Source organism: Leucopleurus acutus (assembly GCF_964270905.1).
Source record: "Leucopleurus acutus genome assembly, chromosome: 18".
Taxonomy (NCBI): Eukaryota; Metazoa; Chordata; class Mammalia; order Artiodactyla; family Delphinidae; genus Leucopleurus; species Leucopleurus acutus.
In genome coordinates this window covers 6,425,488-6,446,468 of record NC_139160.1, presented here as the reverse complement: position 1 = coordinate 6,446,468, position 20,981 = coordinate 6,425,488, and the positions used below count along the sequence as shown (strand labels likewise).

General features: G+C 46.5%; 1 protein-coding gene across 1 annotated transcript in view; it reads right to left on the bottom strand.

The window, feature by feature from the left end:
* The window catches only part of MTUS2 (microtubule associated scaffold protein 2), a gene marked incomplete at both ends in the record, with an annotated part of 327,648 nt that overhangs the window by 93,053 nt on the left and 213,614 nt on the right, over positions 1 to 20,981 (bottom strand). Inside the window, one exon of the mRNA XM_082859275.1 lies at positions 17,515 to 17,726. Coding sequence (XP_082715401.1) covers positions 17,515 to 17,726 — 212 coding nt within the window. The remainder of the gene's footprint in view (positions 1 to 17,514; positions 17,727 to 20,981) is intronic.

Genomic DNA, 20,981 nt, shown 5'->3' with positions numbered 1-20,981 from the left:
CTCGGGCAAGATATATACAGTGAGACACAAAGTATGAACCTGTCTTTTCAGTTCAGATGGAGACAAAAGGCGAAAACGTGCCCATCAAAAATCATATACTAACAGAGTCAAACTCAAATTCTACTCAGAGGTGATAATCCGATATAAGTCATTCACAGACCATGTGCCATAGGGCATTTCCCTCGTTTTTAGCCCAATCTGCAATGCCTGCAAAGGTGGCTTAATTACTTCTCAGTTTGAAGATAAAATGATGTGTAGTAGGAAAGTCAAAATTGACTTGATTATTATAAGCTATGAACGTGGCTTTTAGCTGTCTTGATAGCTAGGAAGCCAAAATAAAGAATGAAATCCAAGCTCTGCGTGTGCAGACAGAAGCTGGACTTTGGATCCTAGAGAACCAAGTTTAGTCTGAGCATTCTTTCCGTTTGGGGAGATGGCAGAGGACTCTTCTGTTTAGAAAGCTCGGAGTGCTGCATTTCATCAGATGTCACCTCATTTACCCACAAAATGAATCAGGGAAAGCGTAAAGGATGAAGAGAAGAGGACAAAGCCAGCCTTCTGGGTCGCACCTTGATTCTTCCACTGTTGAGATCCGCAGCTCCCCAGGGCCTGGCACCGGCGGACTGAATGCCAACCCTGGGCATATACGCTGGGGTTGAGAGCAGACTGAAGGCCAATCCCGGGGACACGCTGGGGTTGTGAGCAGGCCCGGGATGTGCCGTAGCCCCCTCATCCTGGTTGCTGCCCAACCGCGGGGTGATTTCTTGTAGGCTGGTAGAGCTGGGGACAACCCACCTTGGCTCTGGGGCAGGGGCTGTGCTGGGTCCTCAGAGCCACACAGCTGTGGTTTCACAGGGCAGCACGACAAAGTTCTGAGCTCCAGCAAACGGTGCACAAGGTGAAGCGTTGCCACCACCATATATGCACTGTATTTCCTTCTTTCTTGCTTGCTTTTTTTTGATTATTTTACTTGAAGTATAGTTGATTTACAATGTTGTGTTAATTTCTGCTGTACAGCAAAGTGTATCAGTTATACATAGACATATATCCACTCTTTTTTAGATTCTTTTCCATTGTGGTTTATCACAGGATATGGAATATAGTTCCCTGTGCTCTACAGGAGGACCTTGTTGTTTATCTATTCTATATCTCATAGTTTGCACCTGCTAATCCCAAACTCCCAGTCCATCCCTCCCCCTCCCCCTTGGCAACCACAAGTCTGTTCTCTATATCCATGAGTCTGTTTCTGTTTTGTGAATATGTTCATTTGTGTCATATCTTAGATTCCACATATAAGTGATACCATGTGGTATTTGTCTTTCTCTTTCTGACTTACTTCACTTAGTATGATCATCTCTAGTTGCATCCATGTTGCTGCAAATGGCATTATTTCATTCTTTTTTAATGGCTGAGTAGTATTCCATCGTATATAGGTACCACATCTTCTTTTTCCATACATCTGTCGATGGACATTTAGGTTGTCTCCAAGCGTTGGCTATTATGAATAGTGCTGCTACACACATAGGGGTTATGTGCTCTATTTCTAGGTGGGACAGGCTAACGGAGCTTCTGGTTTTTATAATGATAGCTGTAAATATCACTAAGAGGATTTTAAAATGCTAACTGCCACTGATAGGACCTCAGTTCCTCAGATTGTGGAAGGTACCACATCAGTCTCAGCAAAATGGCATCACCGTCCACCCAGCTAAGCAACTGGAAACCAAGCTCTCCCTAAACACCTTTCCTAAGCACCCCACACCTCACAGCCAACCCTTCACCCACTCCTACCGTTTACCTTTCCCAGTATGGGAAGATGCAAGGAAAGGTTTGATCAGAAAGCTAAAATAATCATGTCTTTCTCCCAGTGGGTGAGAATCTTTCTCCTCTTCTGGCAAACAAGAAAATGTCTCACTTTGTTTCACGTTCGGATGAGATGGTGGTGTAGGTGCTGGCGATTCTGTCACTGATTGACTTGACACATGGCCGCTCCATCCTGCGTTCATCTGCCCCTAAGCTGGGGTGACAGGACAGATGGCCACCAGTAGAGGGAGGGCTCCAGTAATGCCAGGCAGTAGGACACCTGCACTAAAGACTTCAGCGCTGGGGAACACCGGGGCCCCTGCCCAGTGTGGGTGTGATGGGGCAGGGGGCTAAAGGAATTCTCTAGCCCCCTTTTCTGACGGGAAGCGCAAGACCAGTAAAGAAAAGGCTCTGGAAGGAAGCAATTGGGACCTTCTTGGCTGTCTCTGCCATCTCTAAACTTCCTAGCCCCTCTCTGCCTGGGCATTTGGGCAACAAGGGCGGCAACTCAGTGACCTGTGGGTGTGGGGTGCGCAGCACCCAGGGGTGCTCCAAGCATCGCTCCTCAGAGAACAGGGACAGGCTGAAAGAGTTACTCTCGGCGCCACTGGGACAATGAAACCGGAAATGATCTGGTCAGACCATAAAAGAACATGTGCTGGGAGAGTATTTTGGTAGAATCATCCTGTATTTCTTACAAATGATGACACATCTTCAGCCTGCCTTACGACGCTCCTGATACCTTACCTCACGCTCACCCACTGCAGCCCAGAAGTCAGGGTGCCTCTTGTTCCCTGAGGGACCCTGGGGGCCCGGCAGCATGGCTGGCACACCAGAGACCCAGAAGAAAAATGAAATGAATGGATGAATCGAACTGGGATTGGAATGAAAATCTGGTCCCAACACTAGTGTTATAAACTGATATGGTGGTTCCCCCTAATCGTATTTTGAAAACTGTCGTTAGATGTTTTCAGGTCACCAGTACTATCTGAGCAGCAGCTGTGGTCCGTTTTCAGCTGGGAATAACTGTCTCAGGTGAAGGGGCTTAAATTAAGGCAGTCTGGACACAGCAGTGGGGTGGGGACACTGCTGGCTGGCGCTGCCGCGTTTGAATGATTCCCAGGCTGTACTCGTGGCGGCACTGGCTGTCTGCAGTGTGTGGCCCGGAGTGAGGTCGGCAGCTGTGGCCGCACAGCTCTCATGTATCCGAGCTGTTGTCGGGACCGAAGAGAAGAGAAACAAACCACACAGAATACGCGCCTCGGCGATCCCAAGTAGCAGAGGCCCTTGTTTCAGTCCTGTTGCTCTCCAGGGGCCCAGACTGTTCAAGGATGTGGGAATTCTATAGTTTGGGCCGAGCCCTTCTCCTGGACTGTTTGGATTCCCACCCTACGTGCTGAAAGAGCACCCAGAGCATGAACACACGTGCTTCTGCATCTGAAACTACTTTCTGCTGGACAGAATATAACAGACCAGACCCTGGACTGCAGAAAGCTGGTATTTTTATTGAGTGGGAGCATAAATCCTGACTATATCAGAAGTTTCGGATAATACCAAGAGTCCAATGAACACAGGATCTCCACTGGACTTGGACAAGTAAATGGGATGAACCCATCAGGACTTTGTTCCATTATAAAAAAGTCTCTTCAACGGAAGAGAAGATTATCCTTTTGGCTGTGATATTTCCCCTTGCTGTCTTCCTCTCACAAAATATATTCATCCAAAGAGGATGTTTTATAAATACACACAGATATTTTTTCTCCCTTTCTTTGGGGATTCTGCTGTGCTGCACTGAAAAAGGATAAATCAGCTTAAGAGAATTTTTCAAAACGCAATCCCACTCCAGGTTTAATTATAGACAATATAGGTCAAGTTATTTTAAATAGGCCCCAAAGTGGTTGTCCCTGAACTACTTTGTATGTTTCGCATGAGTCAGTTTCCCTATTACTGAAAAAAGTGGACAGTCAGAAGCTAGACAAACGCCTCCTCTCTGTAGGTAGCCTGTGGACGGGCTCCCTGGACAGTAATAAGCAGATGGAACTAGAAGATGCTGATGTTATGGTCACTGGGTCTCCTTTCCTAGCACATCAGGAGGGCGAGCCCACACCCGCGGCTGCCCTCTCCTATGCTCCCGTGTGAACACTTTCTGATGGGCTCTGAAATCACAGGGGCTGGCTCCCACTCCCAAAGGAGGCGAGGGGAGACGGCAGGCCTGGCGTGGCAGCAACGCAAAGCCCAAAGCCTGGGAAGAGACATCCTCCCTGTGCCGACACATGTTTTTATTCAAATCAGAAGACATTTTTCCAGGTGAACCAAAATCCGAGAATAGTCATTTACTCCATTTCTGGCTTGGCTCTCCAGAGCTGTCCATTCCCTCTCAGTGCAGGGCCCCCAGGTTTGATTACAGGTCACCCCAGCTGCCCCCAATAGTTGAGATTAGGAGTGGAAATCGACATCATTTCCTTGAGGCCCTCACATCTATTTTAAAATATCATTTTCACTAAGCTGGCTATTAGATACTGCCTAAAGCTTTGCATGAGGGTGGGAAAGAAACACACATACATAAACGCGCACGCGCACACACACTCAGTTTTCATGTCATTTGAACTTGGGTTTGGCGTTTGCCATGACTGATCTGTCTTTTAACAAGACCAGAAGCCACTGAAATAGAAAGTCACAATTCCAAGAATACAAGTCTCATCTTCAAATACATCTCTGTGTTAAGCGGCTGGATGCCGTGACCCAATGTCTTATGTATACGCTGCAATCTTCAGTCGGCCTCCCACCTCGCTCCCGCTGCCCCTGTCACAGCACAGAGCTGTGTTTATTCTCTCTTCTCCTGCTCACGTCGGTGTATCACTCTCTTCCCTCCCACCTGTCCCTCAGCCTGCCAGGTGTGTCCCGTGTGAGTATCAGTTTTCCCAGGAAGCCTCTGCACTCACTTCCAGCACACCCCGAGCTCTGCTCATCAGTCACACACTGACTTATAATTTCTCATTGTGTCACGTGGTCATCTGATCTCACAGACGAGGCCAACTCCGGAAGGAAAAGCACTGTGTTTTATACCAAAGAAGAACCTCTTTGGACCCAGACCATGAAGGCCCCCAGGAGATGCTCTGCCACTTCCTCTTAAAAGTCAGACAACACGTACCAGCTACTGGTGTCAAGAGAACCAGTTCTATTTAGCCTACTGGAGATCTTCAGTGGATGTCTCAAAGGACCTCAAACTCTTCATGTCTGAGAACTCAGTCCAGGAACCTCCGCGGAGCCCACCCATCACATCTTCCATCTCAGTGAGTGGTACCCCATTCATGTGGTTCCCCAGCCAGAGACCTTTACCTCAGCCCTGGCAGCTACCTTTCCCTCACCCCTTATTCCAACACATCACCACTCTTACCCGACTTACCTCCTAACATCTCTCCCACCACCATGGACATCTCTCCATCTCCACATCCATCACGCTGGTCCAAGCCACCACCATCCACGCCCGTGTGGACCAAGCCTTAGCTTCCCATTTGGTCTCCCTGCCCGTCTGTTCTGGAAACGTGAGTCTGCTCAGATCACCGTCCACACAGGGTCTTCCTTTTGCTCCTCCGTAAGGAGCGGGCTCCCCCTCACTGTTTAGGATGCCCTGTAAGGTCGGGCCTGTCAACCAGCTCCCCAGCCTAGGGCTCTATCGGCGCCCTCTCAACTCCATGGACACGCACGTCCCCTCCCCTCCGCAGTGATTTTCCACACAGGCCCCTCTCCCCGCCACACCTGCTGCCATTGTGTCCCCTCTTTCTTCCATCTCAGAGCCTGCACCCCGGAGCTCCCAGACGAGGTTGCACCCTCCAATACCGTTTCTTGTATTTAAAAGACGTGCTCAATCCCTCCACCAAGCTCCACGAGGGCACAGAGCACGTCTGCTTTGCCCTCTGTTGTATTCCCAGTCCCGAGCACAGCTGCTGGTCCAGAGCAGGCACTTGACTTGAGGATTATTTCCTGATTCCACAGTCATCGTCACCAAGTGGCAGCATCTCCCAACCACTTTCGTGGACACTAGCTCGGTTCGCCCTCAGAACGGTCTCCTTTCACAGATGAGGAAAGTGAAACAGACAGAGGGTCTGTGCACTTTCCAGACCGCAGTGCTGACAAGGATCGGGCTGGATCCGTTTTCTGATGCCCAGTTCTGTGCTTTCTCTACATTGCGCTTTCCCACTTTACTGTACCAAGTATGGATGTAGTAATGAAGTCTGAAGGACCCTGCCCCTGGGCCAGACTCCAGCCTGGCTCTGCGTCACTGTGTGACTTCAGGCAAAGTGACCCTTCTCTCTAGGTCCCAACAGTGCCCATCCACAGGGCTGTGGAGAGAATTAAACGGGACAAGGGGTGGTGAGCTCCTGCCAAGGGCTTGGTCCACAGTAAGATACATAAATGTTAGCTAGTAACAAGGAGGGATAAGCAGTCTTACTTCCAGTACCTCTACGTAATTCCCCTACGCTAGCAGGTTACTTTCTACACTGTAACTACGCTAAATGCCAGAAGCACTACAGCTTCTGATTATATAGCATCAAACCCTTTTGCTTCGTCGTGTTAGGAATTTTAGCCCTTCTTTGCTTGCTACAGATGCAGACTTTCTCCTCACCCTGGCTAGCCTGCTTTATATGCCCCAGAGCTTCCCCTCTCTTCCTCAACTCCGGGACCACCTGTATCTGGGCAGAAGCCCAGAAATCTGCCCCTTTGGTCCCCCGGCTATAGACTCCCAGGGGCAGGAAGGATTCTAGCCAGCCACAGATTCTCATTTGGGTTGTTCTACCTCTTTCTTCCCTGGCTAGGCCCAATCCTCCTAAAATCAGTGTAGATCTTCCTAGAAGGGAATGCAGGAGCAGGCGGCCACGGCTGTGCCCGGGCAGGCACTTGCTCTGGGGCAGCCTAAGCTGACCTGCTTCTGCTTTGCTGAGAAGCGTACTCTGTCCATCCATCTCGGGTGCATTCCTTCTTCTAGCAGAACGACTTACCTATTGCAAACAGGTTAATGACTGAGACTACCAACACGGGACAGCTCACTGGCTACGCCAAATCCACCCCATGGAGAAACGAGTTCCCTGTCTCCTGGGAACTCCCCACTTTAAACCCTGTTATCTTTAAAGCAAGCGCTAATATGTGTTACTTGAAATAACAATACAAACTCACGGAGTACGGGTGAGTTCACGGTCTGAGACTGTTCTCCGGGGTCAGCTGAGATTCACAGCTGCCCAATGTCAGGACTGATGATGGCCACTCTGATGCCAGCACGACTGTGTCCCCTAAGCCTCTCTATGTCCCTGGCTATGGGACAGGGGTACCCTGGGATCTGAACGGCTGGTTACCCTTGTGTTTCTTCCTGTTGTGAGAGGCTTGTGAAACACCAGGGAAATAGGACAGGTTGAGAGTCAGATGCCTTCAAATCCTGGCTGTGCTATGCAGCCTCTGCGACTTAGCCTCTCTGAGCTCCAGTGTTCCATCTGAAAAAAGAGACTGTCTCATGTATAGTCTCTGGGTGGTTGTTATAGCCCTGGGGGGCCTCATCTGGCGGCTAGAACATATTACCAGGTCAAAACACACGACTTCCACCATTCCTTCCTATTTTCAGTTATAACAATTCTTTAAAGGTATGTTATATATATGAACTTCAAAAATTCAAATACTCCCAAGTATAGTTTTCTTTTTCTCTGACTGCCCGTAATCTCTACCTCAAGCCTCTGATTTTCCTCAGTTTGGGGAAAGGTAGTCTAGTTGCTTTTAGGCGAAAGTTAAATCGCATAATTTCTCAATTTAGATTGACAGAAATCAGCCACTTTCCAGTTCGAAACCCCCCTCTCCTGGGTTTTCTTCTCTCCTATGCCACCCCGGCTTGATTCCAAGTGGGTCCTGGCGTGGGCAGGGGCGGGTGGCCTCTGTTTCTCCTTCCATCATGCTCCTGGGCTGGCAGCCTTTGAGCTGTGACTCATCTGGAAGGATTCTGAGTGTCGTCTTTCACATCACACCCACTGCTGTGTATAACCATGCCTTAAGGGCTGTGATCCCTGGCTCTGTCCTCACAACGTCCTCACTATGGCCTCTCGTCCTCACTATGGCCTCTCGTTGTCATGTCCACGCCCATCCCCTGTTCCACCTCATGTTGGTGGTGTTCTCCATCCTTTGAAGCTCTCGGGAGTCTTATTCTGCCCTCCCCACTCTCCACCCGCCTCCGCTCTGTCACTCTCAATCCACTGCAGCTCGAGGGAGGTCAGGGAGGTCTGTCACCACCAGGAGTCCAAGTGAGACGAACAAGGCAAAGCTCCCCATCACCCTGGGATCCCCCAAATTATGGGGGTTCCACTGGGTTTTAGTCTCTCCTCTTGGACTTATCCTGAGGCAGGTGCATACAGACTAAGATTGCATCTTGAGATTCTTCTGGAACACTCTTCCCCCTTCCCAGCTTGGATAATTTCCCTCTAATTGAGGAAGAGTGGGAGGCTGGAGATTAACAGCTGCCCAGATTAACGGCCCTCTTCAAATCTTCTGGCTCTCAGGCTTTTCAGGGCGAAGCTGAGAATCTGAGTCCTTGTTGAACTACGAGGCTGTACTGTTTCGAGTGGCACCCTGTCAGAGGCCAACCAAGTTAGAGGCTGGGCCAGAGCACATCGACGGATGCTTTGAAGATGACTCACCACAAACTGACACTTTACACACTGTCCTGCTATAGATGTAACTTATTGCCGTGAAGAAGTGAGAATCTGTCTCACCAAACACTAAATCTATTTGCCTTTCCTATAAGCTTCAAAAGAATAAGACCCAAAGGATAATAAGAAAATGACCATATGGACTGTGACTTTTTCTTTTCAGAAAAATTTACTTAAAAAATTAAAAAATAGTAACATTGACTGTGTTGTGTGTGTGGGAGACTTTTATGTGTACGGTTCTATGAATTTAAAAACATGTATAGATTTATGTAACTACCACCACAACCAGAATATAGAACAGCTACACTACTCCAAAAATCTACCTTTGCACACCCCACATCCCTGAACCCTGGCAACTACCAATCTGTTCTCCATCACTATGGTTTTGCCTTTTGGAAAATATCATATACATAGAATCAGAGAGCATATGCAAATTCTCGAGTGTAGCTTCTTCAACTCAGCATAATGCCTTTGAGAATCACGCAAGGTCTTACGTGTATCAATAGTTCATTCCTTTTTAATACCTGTGGGGTCTGTGGAGATTTCCCCTCTTTCATTCCTGATGCTGGTAAGTTTGTCTTTTTGTTTGTCAGGCTTACAATAGGTTTATCGATTTTACTGACTGTCTCAAAGAACCAGCTTTCAGTTTCACTGATTCTATTATTCTTCTGTTTTCAATTTCATTGATTTTTCCTCCTATCTTTATTATTTCCTTTCTTTTGCTTGCTCTGGGGTTATTTTTGTGCTATACTGTACCCTACGATACATGCTACAAGCACACATTCTTTTTCTAGTGTCTTGAGGTAGAAGCTTAGATCACTGATTCAGACTTTTTGTCTTTTCTGAGTTTCTAATACTATAAATATCATCCTAGGCACTACGTTAGCCATGTTCCACAAATTTCTAAATGTTGTAATTTTATTTTCCTTCAGTTTAAAGTATTTTCTAATTTCCCTTGAAACTTCTTTCTGATACACGGGTTATTTGGTAGTATGTTATTTAATTTCCAAATGTTTAAAGATTTTCCTATTATCTTTCTCCTACTGATTTTTGTCTAATTTCATCAAGGTCAGACAACATATTTTGTATGATTCTAATTATTTATTTATTTATTTATTTATTTATTTATTTTATTATTATTATTTTTTTTTTGCGGTACGCGGGCCTCTCACTGTTGTGGCCTCTCCCATTGCGGAGCACAGGCTCCGGACGCGCAGGCTCAGCAGCCATGGCTCACGGGCCTAGCTGCTCCGCAGCATGTGGGATCTTCCCAGACCGGGGCACGAACCTGTGTCCCCTGCATCAGCAGGCAGACTCTCAACCACTGCGCCACCAGGGAAGCCCCATGCTTTTATGTCTTTTGGAGAACTGACCCCTTTATACATAATGCAGTGTCCTCTTTATCTCTGATGATCCAGTTTGTTCCAAAGTCTGCTTTGTCTGAAATTAATATTGCTACTCCAACTTTCTTTGGATTAGAGTTAGCATGGTATATCTTTCTCCATCCCTTTACTTTTGTGAGCATCTTTATTTTTATTTTTAATTGGAGTACAGTTGGTTTACAATATTGTGCTAGTTTCAGGTATGCAGGAGAGTCTTTATATTTAAATCGGGTTCCTTGTAGACAATATATAGTTGGGTTAAAAAAATCCTTTCTATCTCTGTCTTTTAATTGGTATGTTTAGACCACTCACATTTAATGTGATTATTATTCTAGTTGGGTTAATACCTTTGTAACTTTTCTAATCATTGCATTTATTCTTCATTTCTTTTTTCCCCTCTTCTTCGGCCTCCTTTCTGCCTGTAAAATAGATATAAAATTATGGCCCTGCATTTCTTTCAAACTGAAAAAATAATGGGGAAATACTGTTGCAGAAAAGTTTGAGAAATGATATCACTTCCTATTTATTTTGTCAGCACAGTTCGCATGTTGTCTCTGTTTTCGAGAGTACTGTCATGTCACAGAGGCTCAGTACATTTGAATTTTAAATGTTTCTTCCTCTGTTCCTGGTAAAGCAGATGTCACGGGCCTTCACGCTCTCCAGGGACTGAATTACAGATATAGATTGTCTGACTCTCAGGTTCGTGCAATATATAATTGCTTTTACGAATTATCTCATAGGGAAGCTGCTTGCAGTGTGTGACATCAATCTTATTCTTGCTTAGTACTTTGATTGTCAGGAATAAAATGAAAAATGAAAGCAGTTGTGTGATTTTAGTATAAAACCTAATTTCAATTACGTCTGTGGAACAGGCAGGTCTGCAGTTCGCACTTTAGTGAACAAGGGGCGGAGAGTGGCACCTGCTTTTTGTAAAACGCCCTGGAATTTAAGGGAATATTTGGCAAGCACTCTTCTGGGGGCACAGATTTCATTTCCAGCCAATGCCCTGTAGATGTCACCATTGCCACTTCTCACAGGGAAACGTTCACCGCGGGCTGACAGAGGCCAAACTTGCTAAACCATTTGGTTGTCAAGGAACCAGGAGAATCTGGTCGTCCTGACCTGTTCACAGATACTCCTGTGAGCGTGCCAAACTCTGGGATATATCCTCATTCTGTGTCATTTTCATCCACTGTCTGGTACCTGGTATTACAAATCACTCCAACCTACAGAAACTCCTCCCTCGTTTGGCTTCTTTGAGGTGGGACTTCCCCTGTTTTCAACAGCCTTTCTCACCATCTCCTGCGTTTCCCTTCTTTCCTGCTCCTCCTTGGGCTGAGGGGCTGTCCTGTATCTGCCTTCCTCTTCTGTACACATGCTCTTGTCAATTTCCTCCCTCTATAATGTCACTTCTATACAAATGTCTCCCAAGTCTATAGCTTCCTTTCTACAGCTTCCTTTTTCCTCCCCTGACATCTAAACCCACGTTTAACTCCCTAATGGAGCTCCCAGCATCACAAAGCACAAAGAATCTTGGAAACCAACGAAGGGGAGCCACACCAGGTAGGCAGGGATGCTGCCTATGGGATGGCCGGAACCCATCAGCTGAGCTAATTTAAGAGAAGCAGAAATTCAGAGCCACAAGTAACTATAAAAAAATAAGCTCATCCCACCTGAAGTTCCTGAGAGGATGGGAGATAGGGAGGATACTCCTGGAATGTGGGATGGCTTCCATAACTGACACCCCAGGCCAGGGATTCTTATTACTTCAAAGAGCTGCTTGGCAAAGCTGGGGCGGGGAGGGGGTGTTCTATCCCTTGATATTGGGAATATTTTGATATTTGGGGGTTACGCTAAGCATTTCCTTAAGCTCAAGTCCTAAGGGTAAAAGCTAACACTCATGGTTCTCCCAGCAAAGGAATGTGGTCACAATGACTTTTGGGACACAAAAGTCCTTTTAGAACAACAATCGTTGGAATAGCCAATTTACTATTTCATCAACATTCCCATCAGGTCATATACTGAACTGTCAGAAATGCCAACCTAGGTGCTCACTTTTTCTCTAAGGCTTTAGTTATTCAAGGTAAAATTAAGGAAGAAAAGATAATCACAGGGCACTGTTTATAAGGGGGAGAAGCACAAAATACTATATTTAAATGGACATTTTTAGGATTTAGGGAGCAACAGAGAGCGTACGGTTTTCAGGTTTTTTTTTTTCTTTTTTCTTTTTTTGGTTGCATTGGGTCTTCGTTACCGTGTGCAGGCTTTCTCTAGTTGCAGTGAGCGGGGGCTACTCTTCGTTGTGGTGCGCAGGCGTCTCACTGCGGTGGCCTCTCTTGTTGCGGAGCACAGGCTCTAGGCGCGCGGGCTTCAACGGTTGTGGCTCGCAGGCTCTAGAGCGCAGGATCAGTAGTTGTGGTGCACGGGCTTAGTTGCTCCGCGGCACGTGGGATCTTCCCGGACCAGGGCTCGAACCTGTGTCCCCTGCATTGGCAGGTGGATTCTTAACCACTGCACCACCAGGGAAGCCCCTCGGTTTTCAGTTTTGATCAGGTGTAATCATTGCCCTGAAGCTCCCGTCGGTGGGAAAGTGTCCTGACACATAAACTCCCTTGGCAGCCGGATACAACAGCTTCTCTGCTGTTTTGGGGCCCTAGGGCAGACTTTCATCCGATGATCCATGCGAATGTATCAAATGGCAAAAGCAAGCAAGCACGCATTTATTTTCCAAAAGGATTCTACACAGCCTGCTCGGATGGAAGCAGCCAGCTACGAAGCCCGGAAGGTGAATCTGGGCCACCTTGACCAAGAGGAGCCGCCGTCTGTTACAGAGGAACCTTCGCACTTCCAAAAACAGTTCCGAGTCCCTGGATCTCCATCCGCAAATCATTAACTAATCTACCCTGGGCTTCAAGATAGGGAGGGGCCACCACTCTGCAGACAACCAGGTTGGACTGTCCTCTGCCCGTACACATGCTCCCCCTCCTCTATACTCACAATAATCCCTCCCAGCTCTCTGTCCCGACCCCTGCCAGTCTCCTTCCCAGGGCGTCCCTTCCCACTCACAGTGCTGGGCTTCTACCAGAACATAAACCATTTTTGTTTGTGGCTTCAGGTTGACTATTACCTGAGATCATTTTCTCTAAGCATCCTCTACATGTGTTTAACTTTTAGATTATTGTTTCACATTTTGTTCTTCCCCCTTAACTACATCAAAACCTTGAAGGCTGGGTGGAGAGAGAGAGAAACGACCACAATATTGTGGGGAAAATATGGGGTGGATACGGGCTGACCTGCATTTGTACCGTGGCTCCGTTGCTTTCCAATTCTGTTGTCTCTGGAAGGCTACATAACCTCCCTGAGCCTCGGTCTCCTCGACTGTCACATGAGAATAGTGTCTACGCCAGGGTGGGTTAAAATACTATATGTAAAGTGTCTAGGACATAGGAGATGGTCAATAAACAGGGGCGATATTGTTATTAAGGTGCTTTGCCTTCTACTTTTTTGAACCCTCCACAGAACCTTTCATATGGTTGGGGCAGGGTCGATAAAAATCTACTAACATAAGTGAATTAAAGATGAAAAGTTAAGTATATGAACTATATTTAAAAATATGTATCCCTAACTAACAACAAAAACACAGATAAAATGGGACTAAAACTGCAACTAAAGAGCTGGCAAGACGCAACTAAGGAGCCTGCCTGCCACAACTAAGACCCAGCATGACCAAATAAAGAAATAAGTAAATATTTAAAAAAACATAGATAAAATGAATAAGGAAACATGTCATTAAGTATTAAACCTAAATGATGAGTATTTGGGTGTTATTCTTTCCACACTTCTCCACAATTATTCAATATATTTTTGTGATAAAACATCAAAGAGTAAAAGAAAAAAATATACATTCATATATATACACTTTAGGGAGAAGGAGGCTGATGCATTATTAATTTTGATTAAGCTTAGAAAGTACACAAATGCTTGACATAGATTTTCATGCCTTGTAGGCCTAAACTATTTAATAATAAATAAAAAATAGTTAAAAACCATCGTCTATCACATTCATAAAGTTAATGATAAAAATGACACAAACCAATATGAAAAAATATAGAATAAATATAATAAATCTGATTAAAACTAAAACGAAAATAAATACACCCTCAGACGTAACCTGTGTAAAACTCGATGCTACAGGGCGAGGCACACCACTTAATACAGGACCATCTCCTGGATTAGCCGCCAGGGGCTGCCGAAGAGTAGCGTTCCCGGAAACCAGGCAGCAAAAGATAAAAGTCTTTCAACTTGACCCTGAGAAGTGAGAGTCCCTGAGAATCACACTTACTAGTACAGTCCCCCCAGAGGTCTGGGACCACGGATTTCAGCACAGCTGTCTGGCCTGTGGTGAGGACCGTGCCTTGTTAGGGGGAACAGAGCTGCCTGGAACGAGCACAAGTGTGAGGTAGGTGTTGACACCTAAATGTGGCATCTTAGCATCCCTGGACGCTGGGCTCAGGCTGTACCACAGCTGACAGCTTTCACAGCCGCCCTGCCAGGAGCTGTGAAACATGGGGCAGAAATGAAAGATCCCTATCCGGGCTCCGAATTCCTTTTTCTAGTGACCTCCCATACTTAATAGCATCGGCACATTCTGGAAAAAATATACAGCAGCAGCAGCTGAACAGCTGGACTAGAAGATTAATTCTATTCTTAAAGTTCACCCCAAGCCAAATCCTTTATATACATAAAATGAAATAAGAGGGGTGTGGTCTGTGTTTCAGCTTTACATTCCTCACATATGTCTTATTCAACCCGCTGGAGAGTAAAACATTTGTCACATTTTCCTTGTCCTCAAAAAGAATGTTTTATTGAATATTTGTTCAAAGCACCTTTGCCCATTAATGCACTCCATTCTCACAATAACCTTGTAAAGAGTTATTATCAAACCTATTTGAAATTGAGGAAACTGAGAGTCAAAGATGACTCTCATCAGAGGTGATTCTGCAGCGGGAAGCCGAGGGGAGCAAGGACGTATTCCCGTTGGTGATGCTGTCACGGCTCAAAGAGGGGCCGCAACTCGCTCAAGGTCTCGTGCAAGATGGAGGTGGAGGTGGGACTGGCTCCTTGCTGGCACGGCCCCCTCTCTCCACTACGCCTGCTTTGTAGACGAATATGCTACAGCGTAGAAAAGATACAGGTGTAGAGTTCCAGCAGGGTCTTCTAAGCAGAAGAGCAAAGAGATACTGCTTTTTCAGGCTGGCTATGGAGGCCACGCCCTGCACAGCTGCCATGCTGGGCTGTGACCATTGCCCCATATATAACAATAATAATAATAATGCATTGGCTTCCCCCAAGAGGGACACGGGTCATGAGAGCATCTCAGGATCCTGAGCCCTTGTAGTAGGGGCCCCATCATCAGAATTCCCAGGTTGCCTGGCCTCCACTTCCCCGCGTCCACTTCCCCTCTGGTCACACCCCTTGGTCTAGTCTGGTATTCCTGGAAAACTCTCAAATCAATCATCTTGAACCATGTAGAACACATGCCAGCCTGAGTGGAAGCCACTTATGTTCAACTGCAGACTTTAAAAATGTCCATTTTTTCTTCTGAGGTGTCTCTGGAGAAAGAGTTGAGATCAGAAGGACGGAAAAAAGAGCACACCATGTGGGAAGTGAAATGCCATGGCCATTGGGGAGGCCTGTCTGGAGCTGCTGGCTGTGACTTACTGCAAAGAAAATGAAATTCGTGCCCACCATCCATCTTGCTGAAATGTCATGCCGAGTGCGGCTCCAGCCAGTAGGGGGGTCTCATGGAGATGGCTACAAATCACCTGCCCTTGGGTCTCTGCTTGAAGAGCCATGTGTATGCTGCAGTGATATAAAACTCGTGGTCCATGGGCCAAAAGGAATTTTCCTGGGGCCTAGAAATGCATCACTACAGGGAACCGACCCTTATTCAACACAGGAACTCTCTTCTCTGCCATGACGCCATAAATGGGGTCCAAAAGTTCTAATTTGAAAACACAGCGCATGTTACCAATGTGTTAATTCGATGTCTGCTGGCATATCTATCCACACGAAACCTTTATCAAGGATTTGTCATGAAGCTGGATGATGTATGGAAGGTGCAATCCCAGAGCGGGCAGAGTTACAAAGTAAATGTTATCACTGAACTGCAACGAACAACGCTGTTTTCCTCTCTTTATTAAAGACTTCACAGTCAGTGGAAAATACACATCCAGCTGAAGAACGGAAAACACGTCACTCTTTGTCTAATAAGAAAAATGCTCAATATTTACCATGGCAAGTCTGGCCCCTTTGGCACCTCAAAGATGTGTTTGTAACTTTAATTCTTACAGGGGTGAGAACGCAGCAACTGCAGCTCTTTAAGGTTGACCCCAATGGTACTAGAGCAGAAGGGAAGACATAAAATTCAAATTGGCCATTTACTGCTGGTGTTAACACTTTGATCAGGGAAGAGGCAGAAACTATTGGTAAAACTGAAACCTGTTTGTCTTGTCTTCCATCACAACAATAACTTGGTAATTAGCTCTTTGGGCCAAAAGCTTTAAGCAAGAAAGGAAACAACAGAACAGGTCAGCTCAGGCTTCCACACTGTAGGGCAAGAGAGGCTGCAGGCTATCGTCAAAGGTCAGAGAGCCCTCCACACTTCATGGTACAGATAATAAAGAAAACCAGCGGACATGGTGCTGGTTAATATTTTCTTCTTTAAATTAGTTAGATTTTTCTGATTTTCTTCTTTAAATTAGTTAGAAATTTAGTTAGTTCATTTTCTTAGTTGGGGGGCATTTATATAGCATTTTTACCTTCATTTACAGATACCGGAAGGTCCACACATGAAACTAATGCCTTATGGGTTATTGATGTGCTAACTGATAATGTTTAAACCTCAAAGGTAAACGTTCAAGTTCTCCCCCAAACAGGCCTTGGCCACCTCAGGGTGGAGCACGAACACACAAAGTTAGACAGACCCGCGCTCCCACCACCGCCCTTTCACATTCAGAGGCAGGAAAGCCAAACTACACCATGGCTGGTAACAGACTCGGAGTCCGGATGGCCCAGGAGCCTCTGGACACTCAGGCTGAGGAAACCAAGCCTCTCTGCATTGTCAGAAGGACCGAGGGGGCAGGGAGGACGCCCCTACCCCATGCTGTCCCGCGCGCACTGTGAGCGTGGCCCCGAGGAGAGACCCCAGCCCGGCACCTTCCGGGTCCCCTCAACAGCCAAAGTGGCACCGCCCCGTGGCCCTGGCTCCCTCTGTACTGAAAGGTGTAGACAGTTCAGACCCTGGCCGTCTCGGGTCTAAAATGCAAACAATCACGTGCTCCATTCTCTTCCAAGACCTCACCTTCAAGACGTTCATTTATGCCCTTTCCCTTCTTTTTTACACCATTTTCCCTTCTGCAGTCCAGGTTATGGATCCTTCCTCCCAGACTAACGTCTTCCACGCTCAAGTCTAAACTGGGCACCCAAAACATTACGCGGTGCTGGCGGAGATGCTGTATGACCTGAAAATCAAACTGGTCTCTAACCCCAAACTCGAACTGAAACACACACACACAACAACCGTCACCACCGCCATCCTCCCCGCAAACCGAAAGCCCTTCAACATTCACCAGATGTGGACTCACCTTCCTGAAGAAAAGCTGAGTGGACACGGCGAGTGCCTCAAAGCCCCGGACGGCCTTCCTCAGCTCCCCCTGCACGAGGCCCAGCTGCCGCGCCTGCTGTTCGTACCGCTCCTTCAGCCGCTGCACCAGCTGCCGCTCGGCCTCCCGGGCCTGCGGGTCCGGCTTGGGGGAGGCCCCGTTGCGGGGGGCCGTGGGCCTCTGCTTGGGGTATCCTAGAAAGAAAAACAGTCACCTGTGAGAAAACATTCAGCCCGAATGTGACAACCGCTCCTTATGACCGAAGGATTCCATCAAGTAGCTGACAAGGAATTGCCCATCATTTGTCATTTTAGGTGTTACAAATTAAAAACAGGGACTTTAAATATGGCTCTGTTGATGTGGTCTGAAGGGCAAGGTTTCAGGCTTGGAAAAAAAGAGTACCAGACAAAATGGCCCAATTCCTTCTAGCTGCCTGCATTTCTTCTGGGTCTGCTTAGAGAGACTGGAGCAGTTGTGTTTTTGTTTTTCTTTTTGTTTTCTTCAAGGGGATTCCTCTTTGAAAATGTCTAATGGGAAATCAATCAGTCAATCCAGGTCGAAGTCAGAGTTAACACCTAGCAACTCTTTCACTGGGCATCGGGGAGTAACGCCTACATGCCCTCCCCTCCCTTCAACCCTTTCTTTAATGTCAGGTTCAAGTCACGTGTCTGATGACCTCCGCTGCAGGGATTTCTGGCTTTAAATTCCTACAGCACCCATGCCCTGCATGTGAGCATTCACACCACCTCCACGGCTGAAGGTCCAGTCCCAGCCACCATAACCCCTCACCTTCTAACGGGAGCCCTGCTTTTTCTCATCTTTCACTGCACAGAAGCCAGAATGATCTCTATAAACAGAAAAGAGCCCACGGCCCGCGTGGACCCCTCCCTCCACTCCTTACGCTCCGCTGCAGTAAGGAGAAAGTGCTCGTTCCTTACACGGCCCACAAAGCCTCTGAGATCTGGTTCCTGCCGGGCAAATGTTAGGGGTGTGTGTTGAGGAGGGTGCAGAGAGGAAAGAACCAGAAACTCTGCCTGGGGTTGGGGAGGCTTTAAGAAGATTATTAGGCTGAAGCATTAAGGCGTAAAGGCCCAGGAAAGAGCTCAGAGACAAGCACTGCATCACGGTCCCAGACCCTCGGGTAAGCAAGAGTCTTCCTCGGATCGGCTGTACTTCTAGCATGAGGCTCAGACAGACCTGACACCCCCAGAGAGCCCCTGCGGTGGCCAGTGGACTTACGTTCCCAAGAATATTCCTTCCTTGGCTCCAACAGGTCACGTCCTAGAGGACATGACAGGGACACTGACCACACAATCATGAACAAACTTTAATGTTTCCACCGTTCTTTCGTCTCCCCGCTCTGCCTCCAAAACATCAGGGCGTAACATATAGAACAAATCGGAAAGCAGTGGCCTCTTCAGTACCTGATACCGTGAGCTGCAGCAGAGTCATGGGCCTGAGAACACACAATGGCCTCACCTTTTAAGGGGAAAAGATTGTTAATTGATCTAAATACTTCTGACTGTTAATTTAATGGTAACCATGCTAATTTTAATCAAATCTTCCTCCTTTTAAGAAATCATCAGAGGGCTTCCCTGGTGGCGCAGTGGTTAGGAGTCCGCCTGCCAATGCAGGGGACATGGGTTTGAGTCCTAGTCCGGGAAGATCCCACATGCTGCGTAGCAACTAAGTCTGTGCGCCACAACTACTGGGCCTGTGCTCTAGAGCCCATGAGCCACAACTACTGAAGCCTGTGTGCCACAACTACTGAAACCCGCGCTCCTAGAGCCCATGCTCCGCAACAAGAGAAGCCACCGCAATGAGAAGCCCGCGCACCACAACGAAGGGTAGCCCTGCTCACTGCAACTTGAGAAAGCTCGCATGCAGCAACGAGGACCCAACGCAGCCAAAAATTAATTAATTATAAAAAAGAGGAAATCATCAGAGACTGGAATATGACATATCTTCAACTAGTACGGCTTAATGGAATAGTAGAATGTGAAATTATTGCTTCTTTAAAACTGTCCTTGTGGCATAAGAGTATACAGCATTCCAGAAGGCAAATCAATCTTAATATATACTTAATCCCAACATTCTCAATACTGAAAACAAAAGAAAAATAACTACTGACAAAGCGTGAGAAATTTCACTGCTGCATTAAATTCTAAGGCACAGTCTAAGACCCAAGGCACACTTTCCTCAGGGCTACCGTCTGCCGTTTTAACGCTGCGGCTGGTGATTTTATAAACACTCCAGTGTTTGTAATGTGTTGAGGTACCGGGTGCCTGACACCATTACAACAGAAGGCACTTCTTTTAGAAATCTAAAGAAATAATAAAACATCCTTCCAGCTCAGTCAATTAAAGCTAATTGCAATCTATAGCATACAGAGTTACCTCTGAACTTGTGGATATTAGTAAATGTTCACGTTGCCCTGTGTTTCTGGCTGTCAGATTTATCCTCTGTTATTATTACCATCATCATCATTATTTTTAGGTTAGCAATTATATTGTAAACAGCCGATATGAAAGGATTTGGTGAAATCCTATTCTTGGTGTTTACTTTGATACTGGCGTTGTTATTAAACTGGTTTTATTCACACACTCAATATTCGAGGGTTCTACTGAACACCAGTATACTCAGTCCACGTTTCTACTCCTGGGGCCACCAAACCGATGTTCTGAGGCAGGACACTGGCTCCCCTGTTAACATCAGCTTTTGATATGAACATATCAAGCCAATGTTTAGCCGTACTGTGACACCACACCGCCTGATGAAACCAGTCCTTGCGTGGGACTCCAGGCTGGCTGCACTTCACAGCACAGACCAACGCTCAGGCCTCAGTGCTAAGAATACTGGAAGGAAACGTGGAGAAACAAGGTTGCATGTGAAGTTCTCTATCGCTTTTAGTTGAAAAGGGATATGGGGAGGGGGAAGGGTAAGCTGTGACAAAGCAAGAGAGTGGCACGGACATATATACACTACCAAACGTAAGGTAGATAGCTAGTGGGAAGCAGCCGCATAGCACAGGGAGATCAGCTCGGTGCTTTGTGACTGCCTGGAGGGGTGGGATAGGGAGGGTGGGAGGGAGGGAGACGCAAGCGGGAAGAGATATGTGAACATATGTATATGTATAACTGATTCACTTTGTTATAAAGTAGAAACTAACACACCATTGTAAAGCAATTATACTCCAATAAAGATGTAAAAAAAAAAAAGAAAAGGGAACTGCCATCTTTTTAAAAATTGGGTTGGCCAAAAAGTTCATTTGGATTTTTCTGCAAGATGTTATAGAAAAACCCAAATGAATTTTTTGGCCAACCCAATATATCAAATATAACTTTGCCTGTGACTAATAATCATTTGACTGTCGTCAGCATAGCTCTGATCCTCGCTAAAAACAGCATTCTTTTCCTGTGCTGTGGATTTTGTCAAATATGTCTACAGTT